This window comes from Podarcis tiliguerta, assembly GCF_965153285.1.
Source record: "Podarcis tiliguerta genome assembly, chromosome: 13".
Taxonomy (NCBI): Eukaryota; Metazoa; Chordata; class Lepidosauria; order Squamata; family Lacertidae; genus Podarcis; species Podarcis tiliguerta.
The window spans coordinates 27854646-27881836 of record NC_139546.1 but is presented as its reverse complement, the minus strand read 5'-3'; the positions used below and the strand labels follow the sequence as shown (position 1 = coordinate 27881836).

The 27191-nt window shown below is 41.5% G+C and overlaps 2 protein-coding genes across 2 annotated transcripts; one reads left to right on the top strand and one right to left on the bottom strand.

Annotated features, from left to right (window-relative positions):
- Positions 1–6347: 6347 nt before the first annotated feature.
- Positions 6348–7310, top strand: LOC310662498 (olfactory receptor 14J1-like; the record flags this gene model as incomplete). The annotated part of the gene is made up of 1 exon (XM_083409434.1): positions 6348–7310. The coding sequence occupies one exon, from the start codon at positions 6348–6350 to the stop codon at positions 7308–7310; it is 963 nt and encodes a 320-aa protein (XP_083265560.1).
- A 6427-nt stretch (positions 7311–13737) lies between these two features.
- LOC310662497 (uncharacterized protein) lies at positions 13738–24112 on the bottom strand (the record flags this gene model as incomplete). The annotated part of the gene is given in 4 exon segments (XM_083409433.1): positions 13738–14022; positions 14026–14715; positions 21116–21214; positions 23138–24112. Coding segments are annotated over 4 exon segments (2049 nt in total).
- Between the last annotated feature and the right edge of the window lie 3079 nt (positions 24113–27191).

Genomic DNA, 27191 nt, shown 5'->3' with positions numbered 1-27191 from the left:
TCCTGGATTGTAGGGGCGGGGGACTTGACATTTACTTAATATTTTATTTAAACCATTATACAATAAATACTTTTTAAATAAAACCAAACATTTCTGGGTTTTGCCCACTTAAGTTTTAAAAATGTGCCTGAAACTGGACATTATTTTTAGTCATTGTTTCTTCTGACAAAGATGCAAACAGTTAGAAAACACACTTCCTAATTAGAAACTATTTCATGTTCTTCTAATGAATCCCTTTGGGGAATGTTTGTATCCACAATAATTTTGCTTAGCTCCTTGAGGGATGTGTGTCCCTCGTGAAATTAATTATTAAGGAATAGCACTTTGCTTTGAAAATTAAGGTTTAAGATGTATCTTTCTGTGTTGATGACTTAGCTGTGGCTTTTTGGTTGCTGTTGGTTCTCTGACTGTTGCTATCTGCTGCCCCCTGTTTGTTATTGTTACATGTTTAGTTATTACTAGGGACTTTGCTCTTGCACTCAGATTTTAAAGTGCTCTGCTTTAGCAGTCCATAGCTCTTCAGAACCCAGCATTCTAGGTGAAACTAACATAAATTATGAAGCAAAGTGAATCCCTTTTAGTTTCTGCACAAAAAGCTTTTGGACCAAAGTGTTGGCAATCTGGTGGCCTTAATCCACTCTGAACAGGCTGCTGTGTTTGTAAAATTCATCCAGGGAAAAGGCTATATGCATTTTTCGATTTCCCATTATATTGAATGGAGAACACAGAGATTCATTTTAAACAGAGTGGCTTGGAACTCAATACACAGATCAATGTGGAGAGAGTTCAGGGTAACTCAGAAACAGTTTGAAAACAAAACAAAACAAAAAACTAAACACACAGTGAAATGGCAAATATTGTGGCCTGTGTACATCCCATATGTAGCTCATAGAATCATAGAATTGTAGAGTTGGAAGGGACCCAGAGGATCATCTAGTCCAACCCCTGCCATGGAGGAATATTCAGCTGTTCCATACAGGGATCAAACCTGAAACCTTGGCATTATCAGCACCACACTCCAGCCAACTGTGTGAGAAAAGCTGTCTGATCATCTTTCTCCATGTCGTTCAAAGAGAATGTGTGAAACTGGTTGTGATCTGAAATACTTATTTCTCCAAGCAAATTATTTTTCTCTTTTTTAAATATGCACCTGCTAATTAGAAACTATTGCAAATATATATTTTTTTCTAATCAGGCTCAGTCCAAAACAGCTTGCTATCTGAGGCAGATCAGCAAATGGTGCTGGTATTGCACCCAAAGTAAGACGGATACTGCCAATATGTTTGTTAAGGAATGCAGTTAATAGGTTAATTCTCTATGAACTAGCAGAGATCATTCATTCCCCACAATGCACCTACATACATCTTGTGATACTGTTATCTGTATTAATGACCAAATTTGGGAAGAAACTTTATGTATAAAAGGGCTCAGGTGTGGCTTGTGGTAGGAGACAGCCTTCAACAATTCCTGCAATATGTTGGAACGGTGGATCTGAAAGAAGACTTTTTGAAGAGATTGTCTGAGGAAGAAGTTGAGAAATTGCCAAATTTCAGAACTCAGAGAACTCAGAGAAGTTGCAGGACTGTGCAAGCAACTGAACCTAAGGACTTGGTTGTAGACTTTTAACACAGCAAGGACTTTGCAGCAAAGAACCCTCTCTGGGATCAGAGAGCAAAGACTACTTGTAACATCTGTAAATAGTGTGTATATGTATAGCGATGTGTGTTGGTGTTGGCCTCGTAAAAGCAGCCCTGCCAAATTGCTGTTTTCTGTGGTGAGATGCAGGAGGTGATCAAGCATAGAACTTGAGTGAATGTGCCCTCACAGAGTTAATAAAAAGTATTCTCATTCTTGCCTTTCCAGGCTAAAGCAGATATTCCCTTCTCTAGTACTGTCCACCAATTCTACACCAAAATTTGATCTGCTGAGTGGTTACTCCACATGGGGCCATCTCCACTAACTCACATCTGTCTGAGGACAATCACATTCAGCCAGTGATGCATGTGTCTTGCTTGTGGGAATCAGGCCTGCATGGTACCCGAGCCACCGCATCCCTTCCACCCACCCACCCACCCATCCATGTCACTCTTGTGACGGACACACTCACTCTGGCAGCACCCCATCCTTTGGATCTAGAGATCCAGCCAATTCTTTTATTGATTACTCGTCATTTAAAAAATTTGGGAAATTATATATAAAGAACTGGGGGGAAAATGTTTAAAATAATGCTTGTGAAAAAACAAGAAGCGTTTTTGTTAGGTATTTTAGGACAAGAGTTGCCGAAAGAAAAATGGACACTATTTATGTATGCTACAACAGCAGCTAGAATTTTAATAGCCCAAAATTGGAAGACTGGAGAAGTACCATCAAAAGAACAATGGCAAGAGAATTGATGAACTATGCAGAGTTAGCAAAGTTACCGGACAAACTGTGTGAAAAGGACAATACAGTAGTGATTTTGAAAAAGAATGGGAACCTTTTGCAGTATATTTGCAGAAACAAAAAAAAATGGACTCATTGGCAGAATTTAAATAAACATTTACAAATTTATTTACAGAGAACAAGAAGTATAACAATGTGATAATATAGTATTACCGTATTTTTCGCCCTATAGGACGCATCGTCCCATAAGGCATACCTAGGGTTTTTTTGGGGGGGGGATATTTTTTCCCCAGGCTTGGGGCTGGGGCAGGGGAAGCCCGAGCTTCCCCCGACCCCAGCCCCCAGAACAGGCAACTCTCCGCAAGCCGTGGGAGCCCAGCGCCGGGCTCCCGTGCCTTGCGGAGAGCTGTGCCAAGCCTGGGCGCGCTGAGCTCAGTTTGCGCAGGCTTCAACGTGCAGGCAACTCTCCGCAAGCTGCAGGAGCCCGGCACCAGGCTCCCGCACCTTGCGGAGAGCTACCCGAAGCCCCGGCGCGACTGCTCAGTGCGCCGGGCTTCGGGATAAGAGGCGGCTCTGCGCAAGCTGGGGGAGCCCTCCCGCACCTTGCGGAGAGCTACCCGAAGCCCCGGCGCGACTGCTCAGCGTGCCAGGGCTTCGGGATAAGAGGCAGCTCTGCGCAAGCCGGGGGAGCCCTCCCATGCCTTGCGGAGAGCTACCCGAAGCCCCGGCGCGACTGCTCAGCGCGCCGGGGCTTCGGGGTGCAAGCAGCTCTGCGCAAGCCGGGGGAGCCCGGGGGGAACTCCCGCGGGCTCCCAAGGCTTGCGGATAGCTTCCTGAAGCCTGGAGAGGAGAGGCGTCAGTGCGCACCGACCCCTCTTGCTGTCCAGGCTTCAGCGAAAGCCTGCATTCGCCCCATAGGACACACACACATTTCCCCTTCATTTTTGGAGGGGGGAAAGTGCGTCCTATAGGGCGAAAAATACAGTATATATAAACAGCAGAATGTATCATTTGATGTAACAAACCAGAAATGGAAGCTGAGGGAAGTCAATAGGGAGGGGGGAAATCGGAAAATGAATGTTTAGTAAGGATATTGGAAATTTGTTATGAGGAAAGAAAATCAATAATAATTATTTTAAAAAAATAAAAATAAAAATTATTTTATTGATTACTCTACACAGGTGATCAATAGCTGTTTTCTACCCTACAAAAGGTTATGAGTCCAGATGGTAATAGAACACAGAATATGGGATATCTGAAAAATTTTCAGACTTGTTGAAGTGATTTTTAAAGCAGAGGTGGACGGGAATATGCTTCGTTCCTAGTAGACAAAAAGCTGTTGCAGCCTTGAATAATATTAGCTTTTTTGCTGCTGCTGCATACAACTGTTGACTCATGTCATAGGAGCTAATTCTAGGGGCTGAAGTCCTTTCACACAAACACCCCAATAAAATATGTGAGCCCATAGAAGAATGGCAGATGAAGATGATGGAGTTTATGGAGCTGGCTGATCTCACCGGGAGAATCCGCGACCAGAAAGAAGAGGAACACCAAGAAGACTGGAAGAAATTCAAAGACTATTTGAATAAATATTGTAATATTAAAGATATGTAACCACTTGAAAGAATTAATTAAGCCTAGGACTAAATTAGGATTAAGTAATTAAATAAGAAAAAGTAAGATAAGAAAAGTTAGGAAATATGATTATGACTGTGATGTGGTTTTATGAAATAATAATATTGGAAACTGCTATATATAATTACTAAGAAATTCAGATGGAAGAGATTAGAGGAAGTCAAGTAATATGTTGATGAAGGTGGATTTTAAGTAATTAATTAAGTTTTAATTTATGTGGTGATTGGATGTATTTTATGTTTTATATTCTTTCTTCTTTTTTTCTTTTCATTTTATTTTTTCCCCCTTATTATTGTTTATTCTCTCTTTTGTTATGTTTTTGTATGAAAATAATAAATATTATTGTGAAGAAGAAAATATGTGAGCCCCAAAAATTAATGGGCACTGCCATTCAAAAGGTGTGTGCATGTTGTATCATGTGATTGATTGTGTGGGGTGGGGCTTACGTGCCTTGCCCCCACAATACTTTATTCAAGTTGGAACCCCTGACTCATGTGGAGTGAAGGAAATAAATATGGGTAAAATTAACTGGAGTATCTCTTTTTTACTTCTGCCAATACAGAGAACAGTAAGAAGGATGTGATCCACAGAGAAAATGGCAAATCGCATTGGTTGGCCAGAAATGACCTTTTATCAGTTGGTACTCCATGGAATATTTCTATATGTAAACAGTAAAATACACATATATACCACAAATACCTGTGAGTGTTTCCTTCTGAGTTTGATTAGACTCCTGGGAGTGGTGGAAATAAATATTCATTGCAGCTTACATTTCTGCCAGTACAGAGAACAGTATCACCTCTCAGACAGCTGTGGAGAGAGAAGGATGTGATACATTGAAAGGGCAAATCACATTGGCTGCCCAGGAAAAAATGCCACAGATCTTAATCAGGTATGAAAATGAAGCAGATAAAATTACCCAAGATCTGCCCCTGAACAGCATGGTAAGTCAATTGCATGGGATACTTTTCCATTATTGGTGACCTACATAATAGAAATAAAGTTTTATCACAAGTTATTTATGGATTCTCTAGTCCAGAGTCTGCAAAGGTTAGGTGTGCAGAAGAGTCACCATGTCACCAAGAATGATACAATTTCATTCAATAAAGAGAATATTCTTGCCTGCACATAGAAGAGAACAGGCCAGAGTAAGTCCCTCTTTGGTTATGGATGTTGGAAACATGGCATGGACAAAGACGGTTAAAGTTGACAGACGGGGTTACTTGGATTATGTTGGAAATTGATGTCTGCTTTGTATTCTTTCTATTCAGGTTTGGGAAGGCATGATTCTAGGCTTCCTGTTAGCAGAATGAGCAGAAGCACACATGCACACACTGGAAGAAGAAAATGAGGCACCTCTCCCATGAAGTCCCACTTTGCTTGTGCATCTCAGAAACCTGATTTGGACAAAGATTGATGATCATTGGGGTTACTTGGATCATTTTGAGAACTGATGCCTGCTTTTCATTCTTGCCTCTGGGAGTGAAAGGACCAGTGGTGCATTCATATCAGGTTTGGAGGTAAGAATTTCAGACTCCACTTAGATTAAGCAAAAGCAAGACATTCATACACCAAAAAAACTGGGACAGTACTGCTCTTGTAGATAAATAAAGTCAAGGGTCCCCTAGTTTCTCTTCAAGCCTCTCAGATAATTCTCCTGGAAGGTAGATTGCAGGTTCATTATCTGAAGTTCAATTTAGCGAAATTTTGGCGGCAGCTTTGAATTTCAAGGTGCTATAAATAGTATGTTAAGCCCTTTACAGCTTAGAACTTGAATAGGAAAACTAAGCCCCAGTTGCCTTCTAAATCTGGCCTGCAGATGGTCCAGGAATCAGTGTGTTTTTACATGAGTAGAATGTGTCCTTTAATTTAAAATGCATCTCTGGGTTACTTGTGGGGCCTGCCTGGTGTTTTTACATGAGTAGAATGTGTGCTTTTATTTAAAATGAATCTCTAGGTTATTTGTGGGGCATAGGAATTCGTTCTTTTTTTTTCAAAATATAGTCCAGCCCCCCACAAGGTCTGAGGGACAGTGGACTGGCCCCCTGTTGAAAAAGTTTGCTGACCCCTGGCTTAGAGCTTGTTTATTTGTTTACCAATACATGCCCACTCAACTATTTCAGTCTGCAGAATTAGCCGTGTTACAGGTGACACATAATATTCAATCTACACTTACAGAAACTGACTTTTACTGTGGTAGTCCCTACAGTTGTTTATTGCTTACTTAAGTGAAGCCACATGATCATATTGGGGAACATGCATCAAAGCATTCTCTGCCTCCTTTCTAAAATGGCTTTCTCTTCTCCTTGCAGGTACCACACACTCACACAATGTTCAACCAGTCTTCAGGATTGGAGGAATTCATTCTGCATGGATTCTCTGATCCTCAGGGATCAGAGACATTTCAGTTAATTATATTTTTGATCATATATCTGATCGCTGTCACTGAAAACCTCATCATCATCACAGTCATCTCTTACAGTGCTCAGCTTCACAAACCCATGTACTTCTTTCTAGCCAATCTGGCATTCCAAGACTTTGGCTCCATATCTGTCACAGTCCCCAAATCCATGGCAAATTCCCTGATGAACAGCAAGACCATTTCTTACAATGGATGCATCTGTCAGGTTTTCTTCTTTGTCCTTTTCTCTGGATCTCATTTTTACCTCCTTGGAATTATGGCATATGACCGCTACATTGCCATCTGCTGCCCACTGCACTATGAGACTGTCATGACTAGAAAGGCATGTATCCAAATGGCAATCAGTGCATGGACTGCTGGGCTTCTGTATTCTGCATCATACGCTGCTAGTACATTCACAATAGAGTTTTGTTCCAATAACATCAATCAGTTCTTCTGTGAAATTCCACAGTTAATCAAAATTGCTTGCTCTGAATCATATCTCATTGTATTTTGGAATACTTGTGTTATTGCTTCTCTGGCCTTCATTTATATTGCTCTAATAGTGTATTCTTATGTTCAGATCTTCAGGGCAGTTCTAAGAATTCCTTCTGCCCAGGGAAAGGAAAAAGCCTTCTCAACTTGCTTGCCACACCTTGCTGTAATATCATTATATTTTCTCATTGGTATATTAGTATATTTAAAGCCAACTTCTAAGTCTCTATCATCAATAGATCTTGTACTTTCAGTGTTTTATTGCATGTTGCCACCAGTCATGAATCCCCTAATCTATAGCATTAGGAACAGGGAACTGAAATTGGCATTATGGAAGCTTATTTCCAACGTTTTTGCTCATTTTTTCCCACAATCATCAATGCTTTTAAGGAAATAATAATGCAATTTTTCTCTTTTTAATTACCACTATGAAATCTTATGTCCTTACAGAAAAATACAGTATAAACCTTTAGCAACTTACATGCTAGTTTATCTCCAGTGAATCTCTTAATCTCTTCCAGTGAATCTCTTAACTTTCTTGTATTCTGAAACATATGTTTAAAGTTTCTACACTTCCAATTTTTCACTTTACAACAGTTTTCCCATATACATTTTTAAAGCATCCACCATCTGAAATCATTCTGTCCAAATAAATACAAATGTTTAGAAAACAGAAAGCAATTAGGAACAATGTCATGTTCTTCCAGTTAATCTCTTTTTCCTAGCCACTTAAAGAAAATGTGGTTGTTTCGAATCTTCAAAATATAATGTAGGTTTCCGGCCACGCCCACGATCAATGGTGGTTGTTCTTCATAGCCCTGCAGGGGCTGCAGGAAAGTTCAGGCAGCGGGAAGAGAGGATTTATGAGAAATCAATTCTTGCAATGCTCCCCAGTGGTGTCTGGGGAGTTCACTGCTACCCATTGTGCCGCTCAAGCCCATGTCTGCCAACTTGAAAGGCAGAACAAGTGCGACCTGGGAGTGTGTCCCTGCCATGGACGAGCCTCCATTTCTGGCATGATTTGTGTTGGGATCCTCCTTAATCTGGAATATTGACATTAATCAAGAGGCTCCTAGAACAGCATAGGATAATGGGCTGCAATCAATCAGCTGCCGAAAAGACTGGGTCTGGTTCTTTGAAGGCATTTGAATGTTTGCTTTCCCCCCTGAAGCTTGAGAATCCTCACACAGCTGGAAACGGAAGCAGGAGGAAAAGCTGCTCTGTGTTTTCATATGGTTTTCAAATGGTCTCTTTTTCCGCCTTGTTTTCCCCTGCAAAATGAAAGAGACGTGTGTAGCCATGGTGATGTCATTCTGTCTGTCACCATGGAAAGAGGCAGAAGGCTTTTGATTTATGCTCAACAAGGAATGTAACAAGATTTTATTATGCCCTCCCCCCTTGACCAAGGTTGTATGGACTTTATTTAAAATTATCTTTGGACTGGACCAGGAGTGTGAGGGAGCATTGCAGAGCAAGTCGAATGAACGGCTGCTGAAAGATCTGTCGAGAGGTTGAATTTGAGAAAGGAGTCTGTTTTTGGCTGTGTACTGAGGAAGAACTCCAGAGGGGACTTTTAATAGTGGAGACTGGACTTGTACTCTGTGAGTTATTTATACCCGCAGCCTGTACGCTAGCTGGTGAACAGTGAAAGGAATGGAGTGTGACCTTGTAACATCTAGATAAACACTGCAAGAACTGAATGAAGGAAGAGAGTAATTAACTCTCCCGGGACACCAGGTCTGAAACATCAATGTATATGATGTGAAATGGATTTTATATTTACGTATTTTATATTTATAAGACCAGAGGTGCTGTTTGTAAGGAGAAGAATATGATCAGCTGTGAGAATGGACTAACAACAAGTGAAGGAACAAGTGGACAACAAAGAAGAGATGATGTGGCAACAGGAGGAAATGATTGACATATGTTAGCAACACAAGCAGGAAACCTGATTTTTTAAAAAAGAAATTGTATTAAATTAAAGTAATTTGGTTTGATTTGCAATAATTTGGAAAACTAATAAAAATAATTAAAAAAACAAACTTCAAAATATAGTGTATACTTTCTGTAACAGAATTTTAAGATGTCTTGGCCTGTACAGTGGTACCTCTGGATGCCAACAGGATCCGTTCCGGAGCCCCGTTCACATCCTGAAGCAAACGCATCTGCACGTGTGTGGGTCACAATTTGCTGCTTCTATGCATGCGCGTGATGTCATTTTGACTGTCTGTGCATGCGCGAGCGGCGAAACCCGGAAGTAATGCGCTCCATTACTTCTGGCTCACCGCAGCGCGCAACCTGAAAATACTCATCCTGAAGTTACTTTAACCTGAGGTATGACTGTATTGACCACTTAGCTGTGGTTTACTTAGGTGTTCTACTGAGTCACAACAGGAAAAGGCTTGGTGAAATCTGTTGCCATGCGTAAAATGTGTTTACAGATGGCAGCTATGTGCTGCCACCTGGCAGTTTGAGTGTTGGGTCATCCTGTCACTACCACTACTGCATAGGGAGATAAACCTGTCTCTTTTTGCTCTTTTACTTTTGTTTTTATTTGCCTCATCTTGTTGTTTGTTGCTTTCTGATGATAATTCACGAATTAAGAACAACATCAACAACCTCAGATATTTTCCCACAGGAGGCATTATGCAGAATATGCTGCTCTGTAACATTTAGCAGGGAATGGAGCAAGGTGTTATGTGTATGCAGCATGTTGGCATTATAATGCAGGGAAAGTCCAACCAGTTGGAGCTCTACGAAGCCCATGCTGCCTATCAGATGCCAGATCTTAGCTTGTGCCCAGGATTGTCAAACGGGGGCACAGGCTCAGATATGGGTTGGGCCGGTGGGCAGAGCTGACAGAGCAGGAAGGCTTCCCTCAGGTCTGCACTCAGGCTATTTAAACAGCCCACACCTGGAGCCTTTACCAGTTTTTCCTTGTTGAGTTACCCAACGACCCTCCCTTGGTTCAAGCTGCTATTGAATTACCTTGTCGTGGCTACAGTAGCTGAGTGGGAATTTGTCCACAAGGCAAATTGTCTCCAGCCTGCTGGTTTTGCTTACCTCATAGCAATCATTGCAACTGGGGCTGGGCATTGGGGCAGTCCTTGTCTTGGATGAAGGGGAAGTAGTAGTCTCTGCCCGGTCCTCCAAAAGCTAGGGTATCCTGTTAAAGGGATCCGGGGGGAGTTGCCATGTCCTCACACCCAGCCAGGGACCAGGGCCATTGCCATTCGCCCAGACGGCGGTCCCTGCATGGGTCACCCTATTTCATTTATATTTTAGTAACACCTGTTCAGATTGCCCTATGTGTCACTTCCAGCAGGCGGGCTGGACGTATTTTCCATTGCCCCATGCCCAAGCCAATCCTCTTTCATCTGTATTCAACAAAGCTGTGGCCTGTTTCAATCCAAACCAGTCTCAGTTGTCTTTTGATTCATGGAAGGTTGTGGGGCTGGGGAGCCTGCCACTGTTCAGAAAATTGCAGTCATGCGTTCCAAATTTCAAGCAGATGAAGGAATATAGGTTCTAGGCACCTATAAATCTGCTGGAGATGAAAGAACTAAAAAGGAATTGATTTCGGTGTAAACTCATGCTCTCTGATTACGGATGTCACCTGCCAGTGACAACATAACTCACCCCTCTGCACTTTTCCCACTCCAGTTTATGCTATCCTTTCCCTTTCACTCCACTCTGCTGTTATTATTTATCTTTGTTGTCTGCAGCTCTTGGGACACACAATTGAAAGTTGAGTTCTTTCTTGGCAAAGCACTCAATTGCATTAGCTCCTAAGGTGTGAGAATCACATGTGCCACCCCTGCTAAATAGCTAGATGGGCATCTCCTTCTTCACACCTGTGCTCCATCCCAGAAGTTGGAACAATGGCATGTCACACCCACGTCTACTCCAGCATATTTAAATCCCCTCTTCTGGCATGGTGCATGCAAAAGACTGGCAATTTCACTTGTGTGCATTTCCAGCTGATCCTTTCAGCCCGACTCTCTCTGGCACTGTGTCATCCACCTCTGCCTCTTCCTGCACCTCTTGCCCTGCCTCCTCTTCTTCTATCTCTAACTGCACAGCCTCTACCTCTTCCCCCTGCTTTGCAAGTGGCACAGACCCCCACAAATCACTGGTCCCTCCCCCTGAAAAGTCTCCTGAGCCTCTGCCACCTCTGCCCACTCTTCAGACTATTTCACTCCTGTCCAGCAATGAAGATAAAGGTAAAGGGATGCAGGTGCTGCTGTGGTCTAAACCATGGAGCCTCTTGGGCTTGCCAATTGGAAGGTCAGCGGTTCGAAACTGTGTGACGGGGTGAGCTCCCATTGCTCTGTCCCAGCTCCTTTCAACTTAGCAGTTTGAAAGCATACCAGTGCGAGTAGATAAATAGGTACTGCTGTGGCGGGAAGGTAAACAGTGTTTCAGTGCGCTCTGGCACTCACCATGGTACCCCATTGTTCCAGAAGCAGTTTAGTCATGCTGGCCACATGACTCGGAAAGCTGTCTGTGGACAAACACCGGCTTCCTCAGCCTGACAGCAAGATGAGCACCGCAACTCTATAGTCACCTTTGACTGGACTTAACCATCATGGGGTCCTTGACCTTGACCTTTTACCTCCAGCAATGACTCACCTGAATGGAGGTTATGTAAGCTTCTCCACTACACTGCACCATGTCATCTGCTACTGCTATTAAGAGTAGCAGTAAAAAGAGTAGCAGGAAAACTTTAAAAGTGTCCCTGAATGGTCAAAACTAACCCCAAATTAATTTCCAAAAGCCTATAAAAGAAAACAGACAGCAAAACTAGGAGCCTGTGAAATTCATCAAGCAATATGTGTGTGTGCGTGAGCATGCGCGCACACCCAAAGCAATAATGCAATATGATTACAAATAAGGAGTATTAAGGTTCCAACATACAACAATGACACTAGTGGGTCTCTGTGTGAGATAATGAGGGAGTCCGGTGTGTTTCTGCTGCCACTCAGCTTGCCAGACTTTTAGCAGAGTAAAACACAGCGTGTGCTCTGTGTGCAAGCATGCAGAAAAGAGAGTCTGTACTCAGCTTCTTCACTAATACTAATCTAATGAAGCGTTTCCATGGTAGGGAGTTAATGAAGCAATGGGAAGGATGGAGAAATGTTGCTAGTTCTCTGCAGAATTCAGTGATTCTGGTATATTGTTAAGAGACGCAGCAGAAAATTCTGTAATCCCTCCCTGAAGCAAGAGAAAAGAAAGAGGAGTTCCAAAGAGAGACCATCTCCAAGGGGAAAGAAAAGTCAGCATAGGGAAGGGACATGCCACACGTCCTGTTCTGCTCAGATTTGAGTGCACAGTGTATGAGAAGGAAAGTGAGAAAAGCAACAAGTCTTACTACCTCACTGTGAAGGTTCCTCAGAGAGAGAAAGCACGTTTTTGCTACGGCAACAATCATTTTATATCCAAGTTGAGACTAAATTATTATTTTTTAAAAAAATTAAATATCAATTTTTCTTGATAGCTACAGGGAATTAAAAGATTTGGAAAGGGTGCAAGCCTCAAAAAGCTTGTTCTAAATACAATCGTACCTCGGAAGTCAAAGAGAATCCATTCCGGAAGTCCGTTCAACTTCCAAAACATTTGGAAACCAAGGTGTGGCTTACAATTGGCTGCAGGAAGCTCCTGTAGCCAATCCAAAGCCGCGGAAGCCACGCCAGACATTTGGGTTCTGGGTTTGAGGCATTCAGGAGCCAAAACATTCAACTCGCAAGGCGTTTGTGATCCAAAGTATGACTGTATCTGAGAAATAAATTAAAATATTAAACATTTGTCCAGCAGCACCTTAGAGACTAAGTTTTTTCTGAGTATAAGCTTTCATATGCATGCACAGTTCTGAAGCTTATACTCAGAACAAACTTAGTTGGTCTCTAAGGTGCTACTGGACAATTTATTTATTTATTTTGACTGCATCATACTAACCCGGCTACCTACCTGAATCTTGTATTTGAGAAGTCCACTCACCTTTTCCTGTAATGCAGTGTTGCGGCCAGGCATTGAGGGCCCTGCAGTGATCTGGCGGGGACTGGAGATTGACACCCTTCTCGTTGCCATCTGGGCCACATCGCTAGTGCTGACTGGGGCCCCACCCAGGGGTGGCCCCACTGTCCAATCAGGATCTGTGGGAGGCGTGGCCGTGGGTAATTAAGACCACAGTGCATCTGGGGAGCCCTGCTCTCTTACCCTTTGCCAGATCTCTCAACCCACCTGCCCTCTTTTTTATGCTTTGCTATGCCTCTAAAGTAAAAAAACTGGACTTGGTGGGTGGTTTTTAGTTCATGTTTCCCAAAATGTTTGCAACTCTGTGAATCCAGAAAGTCCACTTTCCATGGGGCCATCTCCACTAACTCAAATTAGTCTGAGGACAATCACATTCAGTCAATGAAGGAAGTGTTCTGCTTGCGGAAATCTGCTGAATAGAGATTTATTAGGCCAATGTGGGCACACATCTGCAAAGTCACACATACAATCAAGCTGAAAGCATAGTTCTGACTTGCCATGGACCTGACACAATTCAGCAGAATCAACATAAATATATGTGTGAAAAGAAGTAGAAAACAAGTAAATTAACTAAAATGTTTCAACTCTGTTATAGAGCATAAAAATGATAAGATCCATTGTTGAACCCATATAATACTTTATGAATTGTTATAAATTAGCATGTGTGTTCTCCAATATCTGCTTCAGACATGAAAATAATGATTTCAAAATCATTAGGTTTTATCTTTATTATAAATGATTTAAAATATTTTCAATTGTTTTACTATTTTTGTGCAGAAAGAGAAACGTAATCAATGCTGTAGACGTTGCAAATTGGGGAAGAATAGGGTGAATAGATTTGCTGTCATCTTCCACAATGCTGCTTTCAGTTGCCTATTCCGTATACTATAGATTATTGGGTTCATAACTGGAGGAAACATGCAATAGAACATAGAAAGCACAAGATCCATGACTGATGGGGACCCAGAAGTTGGCTTTAGATAGGCAAATGAACCACTGGCAAGAAATAAGGATATTACAATAAGGTGTGGCAGGCAAGTTGAGAAGGCCTTTTCCTTTCCCTGGGCAGAAGGAATTCATAGAACTGCCCTGAAGATCTGAACATAAGAATAAACTATCAGAGCAACAAAAGCAATGGCTAGAGATATACCAACACAAATAACCCGAAATGCGATGAGATATGAATCAGAACAAGCAATTTTAAATAACTGTGGGATTTCACAGAATAACTGGTTGATTTCATTGGAACAGAACTCAAGTGTGAATGTGCTTCCAGTGTATATTGTAGAATACAGAAGCCCACCAACCCATGCACAGATTGCCAGTTGGACGCATGTCTTTCTATTCATGATAGTCTCATAGTGCAATGGACAGCAGATGGCAATGTAGCGGTCATATGCCATAATACCAAGGATGAACAAGTGAGATCCAATAAAAAGAATGAGAAAGAAAACCTGGCAAATGCATCCACTGTATGAAATAGTCTTGGAGTTCATCAGGGAATTTGACAAGGATTTGGGGACTGTGACAGATATTGAACCAATGTCTTGGAATGCAAGATTGGCCAAAAAGAAGTACATGGGTTTGTGAAGCTGAGGACTGCAAGAGATGACTGTGATGATGAGAAGGTTTTCAATGAGAGCCAACAAATAAATAAGCAGAAAAGCAATGAAACGGAATGTCTCCATCTCCTGAGTATCAGGGAATCCAAGCAAAATGAATTCCATCAGTCCTGATGATTGGTTGAACATTGTGTAGGTATTTGGTACCTGCAAAGAGAAAACAAACCCATTTTAGAAAGGAGAAGAGTATCAGAGGCTTTCATGCAGGTTCCCCATGTGATCAAATAGATTGACCTAGGTAAGCCAGAAACCATTGCTCTTTCAATAAACATTTGTTTGTTGTTCATCTTAAAATTAAAAAGTATACACCTTTAAAAATGTGAAATCTCTAAGTGGTTAGTATTACATATTATAAAAATATTTCATATTGTTCAATGTTTCGTATAGATTATATAAAGAGTTTATATTGATATTGCATTGTTGTACTTGGTCATCGTGTTGCCTTGGATATTACTGATGACTGTTGGAAAGAAACAGAGGAACTGAGGTGAGAGGGAATAGAAGGCAGCTGCTGCTTCCCTGAGCAGAAACCCTCCACAAGCCATCTTGTTGCAGGGCTTTACCTGCTGAATACAGTGCCAAAAACATTCAAACATTATTCTCAAGACATTTAACTGAATCAGATTGTTTGTCTCAGGCCTCAGTGAGCGTTTCCTGCAACAACCATTCAGTAGAGATGGTCTAAGTTAACCAGTCTAACACTACAAAAGTGGCAACTAATCATTCTGTTTCTGCCACTGGAGCATTGTTCTACTTTGGTGCAGCTTCAAGTGGGGATGACATCTGAAATCATTCCTCCCAGTATAATGCAGTTAGAAAATTTGCAACTCCACTAAGTGTCTTAAGGGGTGGAGCTCTTGATATGGTAAATTGACCTCTAAGAGTGGTGCATCAGTCCTGGCTGGGGTGCAGGTTTTGGGGGGAGGGAGGGTGCTTATGCTGAGTGGAAGCATGAAATTCTGACCTGAAAACCTGCTTGTTTAGTAGTGCTGTCCTTTTCCACTGCCAGAAGTGTGTGTGTGTGTGTGTGTGTGTGTGTAAAGCAGGCATTAATTCTCATCATAATCCAAAAGACCACGATGATCCCCATCATTCAATGATGCCTTTTTCCATGTCACGGGTTTCCAGCATGCACCAGCAAAGAGAATCTGCAGCTGACACATTCTCTTCAGGGCCTCATGCAAATCACTGGGCAACAATTTTTTACTTTTTGAATGTTGTCTAGATTTCTACAACTGATTTAGGGTATTTTTGCACTGCTGAATCAGGAAGTGGCATCCGTTTCTCTCCATCAGGCCAGGTTAATTGTAAACTAAATGGTGGTCATTGATAAAGGTAAGTACATGTAAATTGCATGTTGCTTCACCATTTTTCAAACTTCAGGGCTTGAACTTCTGTTTCTTGGAACTCCTGGAATGCTCAGCGGCAGGGAGGTCTCTCTTCAGAGTCCAACAGTAGTCAGCCATCATGACTGCGTCCCAGCAACCCTGATACCTGGTCTCCATCTCTTTCATGTCCTGATGGAATCTCTCCCCCTGCTCGTCACTCATTGAACCCATGTTCTCAGGAAACCAGTCCATATGTGAAAATAGGTAGTGCATCTTGACGCTCATGTTGCAGCCCAGGTTTCTGAAAGCAGTCAGCATGTTGACAAGTTCTGCGTAGTTTCTGGCCTTATTGTTGCCAAGAAAGTTATTCACTACCAGAACAAATGCCTTCCACGCTTCCAGTTCCACTTCGTTCATTGAGTTTCCGAACTCTGGATCTCTGATGAGCTGACAGATCTGAAGACCGTCAAAGATGCCACTTTCAACTTCTCCATGGTCAATCCTGGAAAAGCCTGGCACAAGTAAGTTAAGCAGTCACCATCCTTGTCCAGAGCCTTGGTGAACTGCTTGATTAAGCCGAGCTTGATGTGCAGCGGTGGGAAGAGTATTCTGTCTCTGTCCACCAGAGGGTCGTTGATGACGTTCCTTTTTTTGCAAGGCACCAATTCCTCCCACACAGGCCAGTCCTTCTTTGTGTAATGCTGAGCACGGTCCCTACTATCCCACATGCACAGAAAACATGGGTACTTGGTGAGGCCAGACTGTTGTCCCAACAAAAAGTTCACCATCTTCAGGTCAACACAAATAAACCACTTATGCTGATCATAACCAATTTTCTCCAGCACATACTTCACCTCTTCATAGTTCTCTTTCAGTGTACTCGAGTGAGCCAGGGGTATAGAGGCAAACTGGTTGCCATTGTGTAGCAGAACACATTTCAGTGATCGCTTGCTGCTGTCAATGAACAGTCTCCAATCTTTGGGTTCGTACTGTGGCACTCCAAGCTTGAGCAGAAGCTGCGCAATATCTGCACAGTACACCAAGTCCTTCTCTTCCGAGAAAAAAAGGAGGTTTTATGACTTCAAACTGATCCCTTGTCGACATAATCACCCAGAACTATCGGACCTGAATACTTTTTGTCATTAAAATAATCATTTCCAATCAAAACAATTATTCGACATGGCATTTTACCCCCACCAACTTCTTCTAAAAGGCTCCACACAAGCGTACATGTGAACAAAAATGTAAAAAAACCCGACATGTGGCCATAGCTCAAAAACTTGACCTGATTGAGCAAAACCAATGTGATTTTTGGATTCAGCGCATCAGATTCGTCCTAAAAAAACTGAAAAAATGCAGACAACAAAATTGTTGTTGACCAGTGATTGAAAATGTTAAAACAGATATTGGTAACATGTTAACTTCTCAGCACACCTGAACCTTAAAGTTTTGTCCAGAATTGCCCTCAGTATAATTAACTTGTGATAAATTGGTTTTTTATAAAGTTGATACTCAATAAGCCACTTGAGAAGTGATCCATAAAAACTGACTCACCAAACTATTCATGGGCAGATCCTGGAGAATTTAATACAATTTTATGTGGTGGTATTTGTTGTTGTTGTTGTTGCTGCTGCTTTATGTCTGCTCATTTTCTGCTTTTCTCTGATCACCCAGTATGGTCTGTCACATCTTTAGCTCTCCATCACTGTTTAAGAGGTGATCTCAGTTACAGTTTTCCTCACTGACTAACAGAATAAGGAGATGCAGTAATTACTTTTATTTATATTTTGTTTCTCCATTCCCAGGAGTCTAATAAACTCAGAAGAAAATTCTCATGCGTATGTGTGGAATGCATGTGTATTTTACGGTTTACATGTAAAAGTGTTCTATTAGAATACCAAATGATAAAGGTTTCAAGCAAGAATCACTATGTCACATGGGATTTCACCTGATATACGTAGATTGAGTAGCAATATATGGAGGTACATGCATCACTTGGTTTCTTTTTCATTCATTTATAAATATTTCCATTATAACACTAAGATGTTTTAAAAATATTTTCTATAATATAATACTTAATATAATATCTATCTATCATGTCCCAAGTTCTTTATTTTTTTTCCTTAAAAATTGTAATAACATAACAGCTATTGCTGATTCTTTTAATTTCAACTATTGTATAAAGCAGAGGACTGCTGGAAAATGTCTGTGAATGTTTTTTAAAATATGTTTGCTTCAAGAATCTCTCAGTAGAATAGGCCGTTGGATAATTTGTATACAGAATCAGCAAATAAGATACACGACATATAGACAGATTCCGTTTTTGCTAAATTAAATTTTAGTGCCTAATTTCTTCTATACAGTTTTTGGCTCTTAATTACCTTGATTGGAAGATCTGCTGCTTTCGATGGCAGCTTGTGACTATGGCTGATGAGTGCGCTGGTGCTGAATTGAGCGAACTCAAATTGCTTTTCCCTCCCTCCCCCCCACTTGCTGCTGAGACAGAGGTGAGTTCAAAGGGAGGATCACAATGAGTTTCCTCTCACTCTGCCAGTCCCCTCAAAGCCCCACTCTTCCATGGAGTGTTTTTTTGGGGGTACTGAGTCCTAGCACTCTCCCCACTGCTCAAACCAGCCCGAAATGGTCGTCCCTTAAGCAGACGATCTGAAACGCACTGCCATTCCTCCCGCAGCAAACCGGAAGGTACTGCTTCAAGAATCTTTGAATAGAATAGGCCATTGGAGAATTTGTATACAGAACCAGCAAATAAGATACACAACATATAGACAGATCTTGTGGCGTCTATGTTTGTTGCATGTTGCCACCAGTTATGAACCCAGCAATGGGGAGGATATTTGGTGTGGATCACCAACTACACTTTGCTTGAACTACAGCAGCTATCTCTGTGTGACAGTACCATCCACACTGTTCAAAATAAAGCAGTATGTGCAGAATTCCAGTGGGATAGAGTTCTTTACCAAGAAAAAGCCGAATCAAGAAATTTGGGCACCTGAAGCAAAAACACACACCAGAAAACCCTTTACAAATTCCTCTTCTGCACTCTGGCAATAATTTAAAATGAAATAAATAGCATTTTGATGTCACTACAATGGTACCTCGGGTTAAGTACTTAATTCGTTCCGGAGGTCCGTTCTTAACATGAAACTGTTCTTAACCTGAAGCACCACTTTGGCTAATGGGGCCTCCCGCTGCTGCCGCACCGCCGGAGCACGATTTCTGTTCTCATCCTGAAGCAAAGTTCTTAACCCAAGGTACTATTTCTGGGTTAGCAGAGTCTGTAACCTGAAGCGTATGTAACCTGAAGCATATGTAACCCGAGGTACCACTGTATTTGACCAACAAAACTGGAGTGGCCCCCTCACTTTGCCTAATAAGAGTTCCAGCCCTGCTTCATATATAAATCCCTTAGGAAAATGTTTGCATCTATAAATCTTTAGTTTAGCTCCTTGCTCAACCTGTGTTATACTTCCCAAATAAACTTTGAATATTGTTGATCCGTGTCCGTTGCAGGCAGTCAGTGGACCAGGGAACTAGGCTTGTCCCCTCAATATTCCTGGTAAATGAGAGTATTAAAGTACTAAAGCCAGGCACTTCCTTCCCAAAGCTGGAGAAGCTTCTGTCCGGCTTAGGGAAGGAGGGGTGATGCTCACACACAGATGTTGCCCCTGGCCAAATCACCCTTAAAAGCTGGCACCTCCGGCCCTAACGTATCCCCATAAAAAGATTCACTGCATGCCTCTGATCCATGTGGACAACATAAGTATACTCCTGCTAAAATCTAACACAATCTGTTCATTTTCTGACTTCGTTGCTACCTGCAGCTATAGTGCCTTGTGAATCTTATAATATGACTTTTGTTATGGTTGTTCTGTTTAGCTTAATTTCTTTTAGTTGCTTTCTTAATAGTGTTTTATAGAAGGTGGTTGTTATACTGGTGATTTGTAATTATTTTACTGATGATTTCTTAATTATTCTATATAATTTATGCTGTGGTTGTGATGTTCAATTATCTGTTCTCCTCAGATTTGAGTGCCCAGTTTTTGAATGAGAAGGAAAGTGAGAAAAGCAACAAGTCTTACTACCTCACTGTGAAGGTTCTTCAAAGAGAGAAAACACCTTTTTGCTATGGCAAGAAACATTAGCTTTTATACCCAAGGTGTGTGGGATGTAATCCACTGAGAGCAGTCAAGTACAACATTCCTTGTTTTCCTAGAGTGGACAAGCAAGGGAATGTTTGGTCGAGCCAGTCAAAACTTCCTGTTCCTCCTGCCCTGGAACATCCTTCCTTGCATGTAACTAGTGGGTGGGTGTGACCTTTCCAGACCTGGTAAAAGGACAAGGCATGCTGCCACTCTCTCTCTTTTCCATCTTCCTTTTGTCCTGTGAACTTCCTGGAATGAACTGCTGGCTGCCAGCCAAGCAGTCCCTCAGGTCACCTCCCTTATGGGGTAAACCTGTTTTTATACGTTTGTAAATTTAAGCCTAAAGCCTGCCTTCAGGGATCACACTGTGCTCTGCCGGATCGTGAGTAAACTTTCTTTTTATTGCTTATGAATAAGACTGTGGTGTCTTTATTCTTTAAGGAGGGATTTAAAAGGGGATCTTACCAGGAACATACAGTTCAATCTGAGGTAGATTGAATTGCATAATAGTAAGAGGTTCTAACGAGCCTGGGACAAGTTTTCTGCTGTGTAAAGGGGAATGCACTCTGCTAAGTAAAGGAACATGCTAGCGCAAGTTAGGAAGGATATCAATAAATAATATATCCTCTTATTAATAAATAATATATCCTCTATTGCCATCCTGAACATTCCCTCAAGGTGAGGCTAAATTATTTTTAAAAAACATTAAATATCCTTTCTTTTTGATAGCTACAGGGTGTTAAAAGATTTGGAAAAGGTGCAAGCCTTAAAAAGCTTGTTCTAAATACAGTCGTACCTCGGAAGTCAAACAGAATCCATTCTGGAAGTCCGTTTGACTTCCAAAACTTTTGGAAACCAAGACGCAGCTTCCAATTGCCTGCAGTAAGCTCCTGTAGCCAATCGAAAGTTGCAGAAGCCACGCCAGACGTTCGGGTTCCACAGAACATTCACAAATGGGAACATTCATTTCCGGGTTTGCGGAGTTCAGGAGCCAAAATATTCGACTCCAAGGCATTTGGGATCCAAGGTACAAATGTATCTGAGAAATCCGCTCACCTTTTTTCTGGTGGGCGCTGTTGTGTCCAGGTATCGTGGGCCCTGCAGTGTTCTGGTGGAGGTGAGATTGACGCCTCTCTTGTTGCCGTCTGGGCCACATCACTGGTGCTGGGTGGAACCCACCTAGGGGTGGCCCCGCTGTCCAATCAGGACCTGTGGGAGGCATGGCCTTGGGTAATTAAGACCACAGAGCATCTGGGGAGCCCTGTTCTCTTACCCTTCACCAGATCTCCCAATCCACCTGCCCTCTTTTTTATGCTTTGCTATGACTCAAAGCAAAAACTGGACTTGGTGGGTGGTTTGTAGCTCATGTTTCCCAGAATGTTTGCAACTCTGTGAATACAGAAAGTCCACTTTCCATGGGGCCATCTCCCCTAACTTACATGAGTCTGAGGACAATCACATTCTGTCAATGAAGGAAGTGTTCTGCTTGCAGAAATCTGCTGAATAGAGATTTACCATATTGGCCCAAATATAAGGCGCACCCACAAATAAGCCACACCTTTAACATTCAATGGAGGGGAGTAAAAAAATAATACCCGAATAGAAGCCGCTCCCTTAAAATTCCGCAGGCACTCACAGCTATAAATGGCAGATGTAGAAGAAAACCCTACTGGTACTAGAGAGGACCCACAAGTGAAAGCGATGAATGACATTAGAATTAATTCCACAACAGTCTCAACCTCGCAAATCGGCAATAAAACTTTTTTTTTTTTTTTGTTCCCTTTTACCATATGTCTGTTTCAGCAGCAATATCATAAAAGCCAATTTTTGTAAGGTTGCAAATTGAACTGCACTGTAACCTTTCACGGTCAGAATTTGGGGGGAAAGTGCAGCTTATATTCAGGCCAATATGGTATTAGGCCAATACAATCACACATACAATCAAGCTGAAAGCATAGTTCTAACTTGCCATAGACCTGGCACAATTCAGCAGAAACAACATAAAAATATGTGTGAAAATAAGTACAAAACAAGTAAATTAACTAAAAAAAAAATCCACTCTGCAACAGAGCATGAAAATAGTAAAAGCTATTGCTGAACCTATATAACAGTTTATTACTCTAATGGAACACAGAAATTAAAGATCAATTTCTGAATCTATTAGACAGCATCTTAAAAAGCAGAGATATCACCTTGCCAACAAAGGTCTGTATAGTTAAAGCTAAATCTAAACAGAAGGAAAAATGATTAGAACAAGAACATTCCACAGACCCACCAATTCAGACAACACATAATAACAACTGTGGTATTCCATAGACTATTATTGACACAGAATTTTTTTCAGACTATTTCCCATGTATGCTGTGGAATAGTGCTCTGCAGTCCACACACTGATTGCGTTCACCTATGTGCAGAAGGAATTCTTTGAACTATCCTTAAGATCTGGACATAACAGCAACTATTAAAGAAGGAGAACAAACCTAGACAGCATCTTAAAAAGCAGAGACATCACCTTGCCGACAAAGGTCCATATAGTTAAAGCTATGGTGTTCCCAGTAGTGATGTATGGAAGTGAGAGCTGGACTATAAAGAAGGCTGATCACCGAAAAATTGATGCTTTTGAAGTATGGTGCTGGAGGAGACTCTTGAGAGTCCCATGGACTGCAAAAAGACCAAACCTATCCATTCTGAAGGAAATCAGCCCTGAGTGCTCACTGGAAGGACAGATCCTGAAGCTGAGACTCCAATACTTTGGCCACCTCATGAGAAGAGAAGACTCCCTGGAAAAGACCCTGATGTTGGGAAAGATGGAGGGCACAAGGAGATGGCAGAGGATGAGATGGTTGGATAGTGTTCTCGAAGCTACCAGCATGAGTTTGACCAAACTGCAGGAGGCAATGGAAGACAGGAGTGCCTGGCGTGCTCTGGTCCATGGGGTCACAAAGAGACGGGCACAACTAAATGACTAAACAACAACAATTACTATTAATTAGCAAGTGTGTTCTCAAAAGATTTGCAACTGAAATGAAAATAAAGATTTCAACACAGGTTTTATCTGTATGTTTAAAAATGTTTTACTAGATTTTTACAGGAAGAGAAACATATTGCAAATTGGGGAAGAAAAATTGGGGTGAAAAATTTTGCAGTCAACTTCCACAATGCTGATTTCAGTTGCCTATTCCGAATACTATAGATTATTGGGTTTATAACTGGAGGCAACATGCAGTAGAACATAGAAGCCACAAGATCCATGGCTGATAGGGACCCAGAAGTTGGCTTTAGATAGGCAAATGAACCACTGGCAAAATATACAGATATTACAATAAGGTGTGGCAGGCAAGTTGAGAAGGCCTTTTCCTTTCCCTGGGCAGAAGGAATTCTGAGAACTGCCCTGAAGATCTGAACATAAGAATAAACTATCAGAGCAAAGTATGTAAAAGCCAGAGACGCACCAACACAAATAACCCAAAATGCGATGAGATATGAATCAGAGCAAGCAAGTTTGAATAGCTGTGGAATTTCACAGAAGAACATATTAATCTCATTCGAACAGAACTCAATTGTAAATGTACTTCCAGTGTATACTGTGGAATAGAGAAGCCCACAAATCCATGAACTGATCACCAGTTGGACGCATGCTTTCTTGTTCATCACAGTCTCATAGTGCAGTGGATTGCAGATGGCAATGTAGCGGTCATACGCCATGATGCCAAGGAGGAAAAAATGAGATATACTAAAGAACAGAAGGTAGGACACTTGACAGATGCATCCATTGTATGATATGGTATTGGTGTTCATCAGGGAATTTGCTAAGGATTTGGGGACTGAGACAGATATGGAGCCAAGGTCTTGGAATGCCAGATTGGCTAGAAAGAAGTACATGGGTTTGTGAAGCTGAGGACTGCAGGTGATGACTGTGATGATGAGAAGGTTTTCAGTGACAGCCATCAGATAAATGACCAGGAAAGTAATGAAATGAAATGTCTCCCATTCCTGAATATCAGAGAATCCATGCAGAAGGAATTCCACCATTCCAGATGACTGGTTGAACATAGTGCTTGTGTGTGGTTCCTGCAAAGAGGAGCAAACACATTTAAGAAAGATAAAATAAAAGGTAAAGGACCCCTGGACAGTTACGTCCAGTCAAAGGTGACTATGGGGTTGCGCAGCTCATCTCGCTTTCAGGTGGAGGGAGCTGGTGTTTGTCCACAGACAGCTTTCTGGGTCATGTGGCCAGCATGACTAAACCACTTCTGGCGCAATGGAACACCGTGACGGAAGCCAGAGTGCACAGAAACACTGTTTACCTACCTGCTGCAGGAGTACCTATTTATCCACTTGCACTAGCATGCTTTCAAACTGCTAGGTTGGCAGGAGCTGGGACAGAGCAACGGGAGCTCACTCCATTGCAGGGATTCGAACCACCGACCTTCCGATTGACAAATCCAAGAAGCTCAGTGGTTTAGACCACAGCACCACCCATGTCCCTATTTTATTTATATATTTATCTTTATAAACCTTTATTTAAGAAAGGAGGCACAATTAGGTATCTCCATGTTACATGGAATTTCATGTGATAGAGATTTAACAGTTTTTGTCCATGTCACATTTCCAGTATGCATTTGCTAAGACCGACATAGGCTGACCTGGCCTCTTCTATGTGGAATGAGGATGTGCAGGCCAGAATATTCTCTTTAATGAATGAAAATGTATAATTCTTGGTGGCATGGTGGCTATTCTGCACATCTGACCTTTGCAGATTTCTTACTAGGAAACCCATAAATATATTTAACTTGTGATAAAACTTGCTTTTTATCCAGTAGGTCTGTTATGCCTTCAAGGTTCTGCTTCTAGATGTTTCATTAGGTTCACTGAATTCACAAATCACTTCTCACAATAAAAGAGACCCCCCAAGGAATTTACAGTAATAAAATATGTGAGATTCTTCTATTCCTAGCCATTAACCCTGGCTGGGACAAACTGAGCATGGGCTTTTGCACTGTAAAACTCTGGTTTCTAGATCTTCCTGAACTGTGTACACAGTTTATCCAGGAGGTCATAAATAAAATAATTGAAAAGTCATCTATTCAAATAGACTTACCAAGCTGTTTGTGGGCAGATCTTGGGTGATTTCATGCAAGTGTTTACATGCTTCGCTTTCATGCCTGGTTGCGATCTGTGTTGTTTTTCTGGGCAGCCAATGTGATTTGCCTTTTCAATGTATCACACCATTCTCTCCCCATAGCTGTTTGGGAGGCAATTTCTCTTACTGCTCTCTATACTGAGATGCTGCACTGGATTTTATCCATATTTACTTCCATTACTCCCAGGAGTCTAATCAAACTCAGAAGAAAAGACTCATGGGAATGTGTGGTATGTGTTTGTATTTTTACATGTAAAAACATTCTATAGCGTACCAAATGATAAACAGTTCAAGCAATAATCACCATGTCACATGCAATTTCATGTGATACAGAATGAGTGACAATATACATTGGAATATACATCACTTGATTCCTTTTTTTAGTTATTCGTTAATTTATAAGTATTCATATTATAACACAAAGGTCTGTTTTCAAGCTTTTCGCAATATTAAACATGTACAATGATAGATTCCCCTCAATTCTGAAATGTCTCCCTGAAGTCATACTAAAACACCCAAAAATCCTAACAGAGTAAAAGAAAAGAAAGAGGAGTTCAAAGAAGGACCATCTAGATTGGAAAAGGAATATTAGCCTAGGTAAGATGTGTTCTACAAGTTCGTTTCTTCTTAGATTTGAGTGCAGAGTACTTGCAAGGGAAAGAAAGTGTGAGAAGCAATGAGTCTTACAACCTCGGTGTGGATTTTATGCCAACAATTCTCCCCAAACTGAGGTAATTTTTTTTTTTTTTTTTTTAGAAGGCTAAATGCCCTGTCTTCCTGAAAGATATTAGCCCTTTAGGGCTTTTGAAATGCCATGGGAGCCATAAAGATATTGTAAATCTCTGAGAAATGGATCTTTTACCATGGATCTTCTTCCTGCTATCTACATGGGAGGGGGAGACTAGCAGATGTTCTTGGTTTCCCTCTAGGTTACCTCTGGCCTTCCAAACTTTGTAGCCAATTTCTATACAAAGTGGGAGCAATGATGGAGAGGAATTTTCATTAATACAATATGTGACTTTCTCCTTGGGTAACACTTCCAGAAGTATGTTTTACTATGGTCTTCAAACAACAACAAAACCTGCCTCCTCAGTAATGACATGGTCTGGTCTTAGCATAACTCCTCCTCCTACCCATGATCACTGAGATCGGGTGTTCCAGTGTGTCCCAGGGCAGAGATTGTGTGTGTCCCCCGTGGAACCTGCCCCAACCATTCTGTTGGCTGGGGCCTGCTCCCAGGCAGCCCTGACTCTCCCCTCTTAAGAACAGAATACAAACTATATAAAACAATAGAAACTAATTAAAAAACAAAACAAAAAATTCACAGTTCTACTAAAAATTAAACTAATACCCAACTCCAACTAAATGTTAATCCCTCCCCCAACAAGCAAAAAGCAAACCATAAAACCGAAATTTAAAACAGCACAAATTAAAAACTATTTAAAAACATTTTTGACATTTGACCCAACCCCAGAGTTATTCCAGTGAGTCTGGGCTCTTCAGCACTCACAGCCAGGCAGTGACTCTCCAGTGACATCTTCTTCATTCAACAAACACATGTTGCACAGGGTTGCATGAAAAGAAACCCCAATGTCTAAGCTCCTGCTCAAAGGAAGATGCACTGCGCAATCAGGACAAATGCACAATCAGGTGCCCCAGTCATGTGGTGCATCTACACACAGTCAGGATCTTGAATGTTGGGGATTCTTTACAGACAAGAACACACAATGCATGAGGTGGTTTGTAAAGCAGCCTGTAACTTCATGTGACACAATGGTGCTGGAGGAAGAAGTGGCAGTGGTGATGAGTCTCCATGGCATTGTGCATTTGTTTTATGGTTGTAATTTTATTGTTGATGTGTTGCTGTTTACCACCATTATTATTTTTTCTTAAGGTTGGCAGCATATATATATATATATCAACTTAAAATAAATGACCAAATGTAGCACAGCTCCAGAACCAACTTGATAGGAATTAGCATATGGGTTT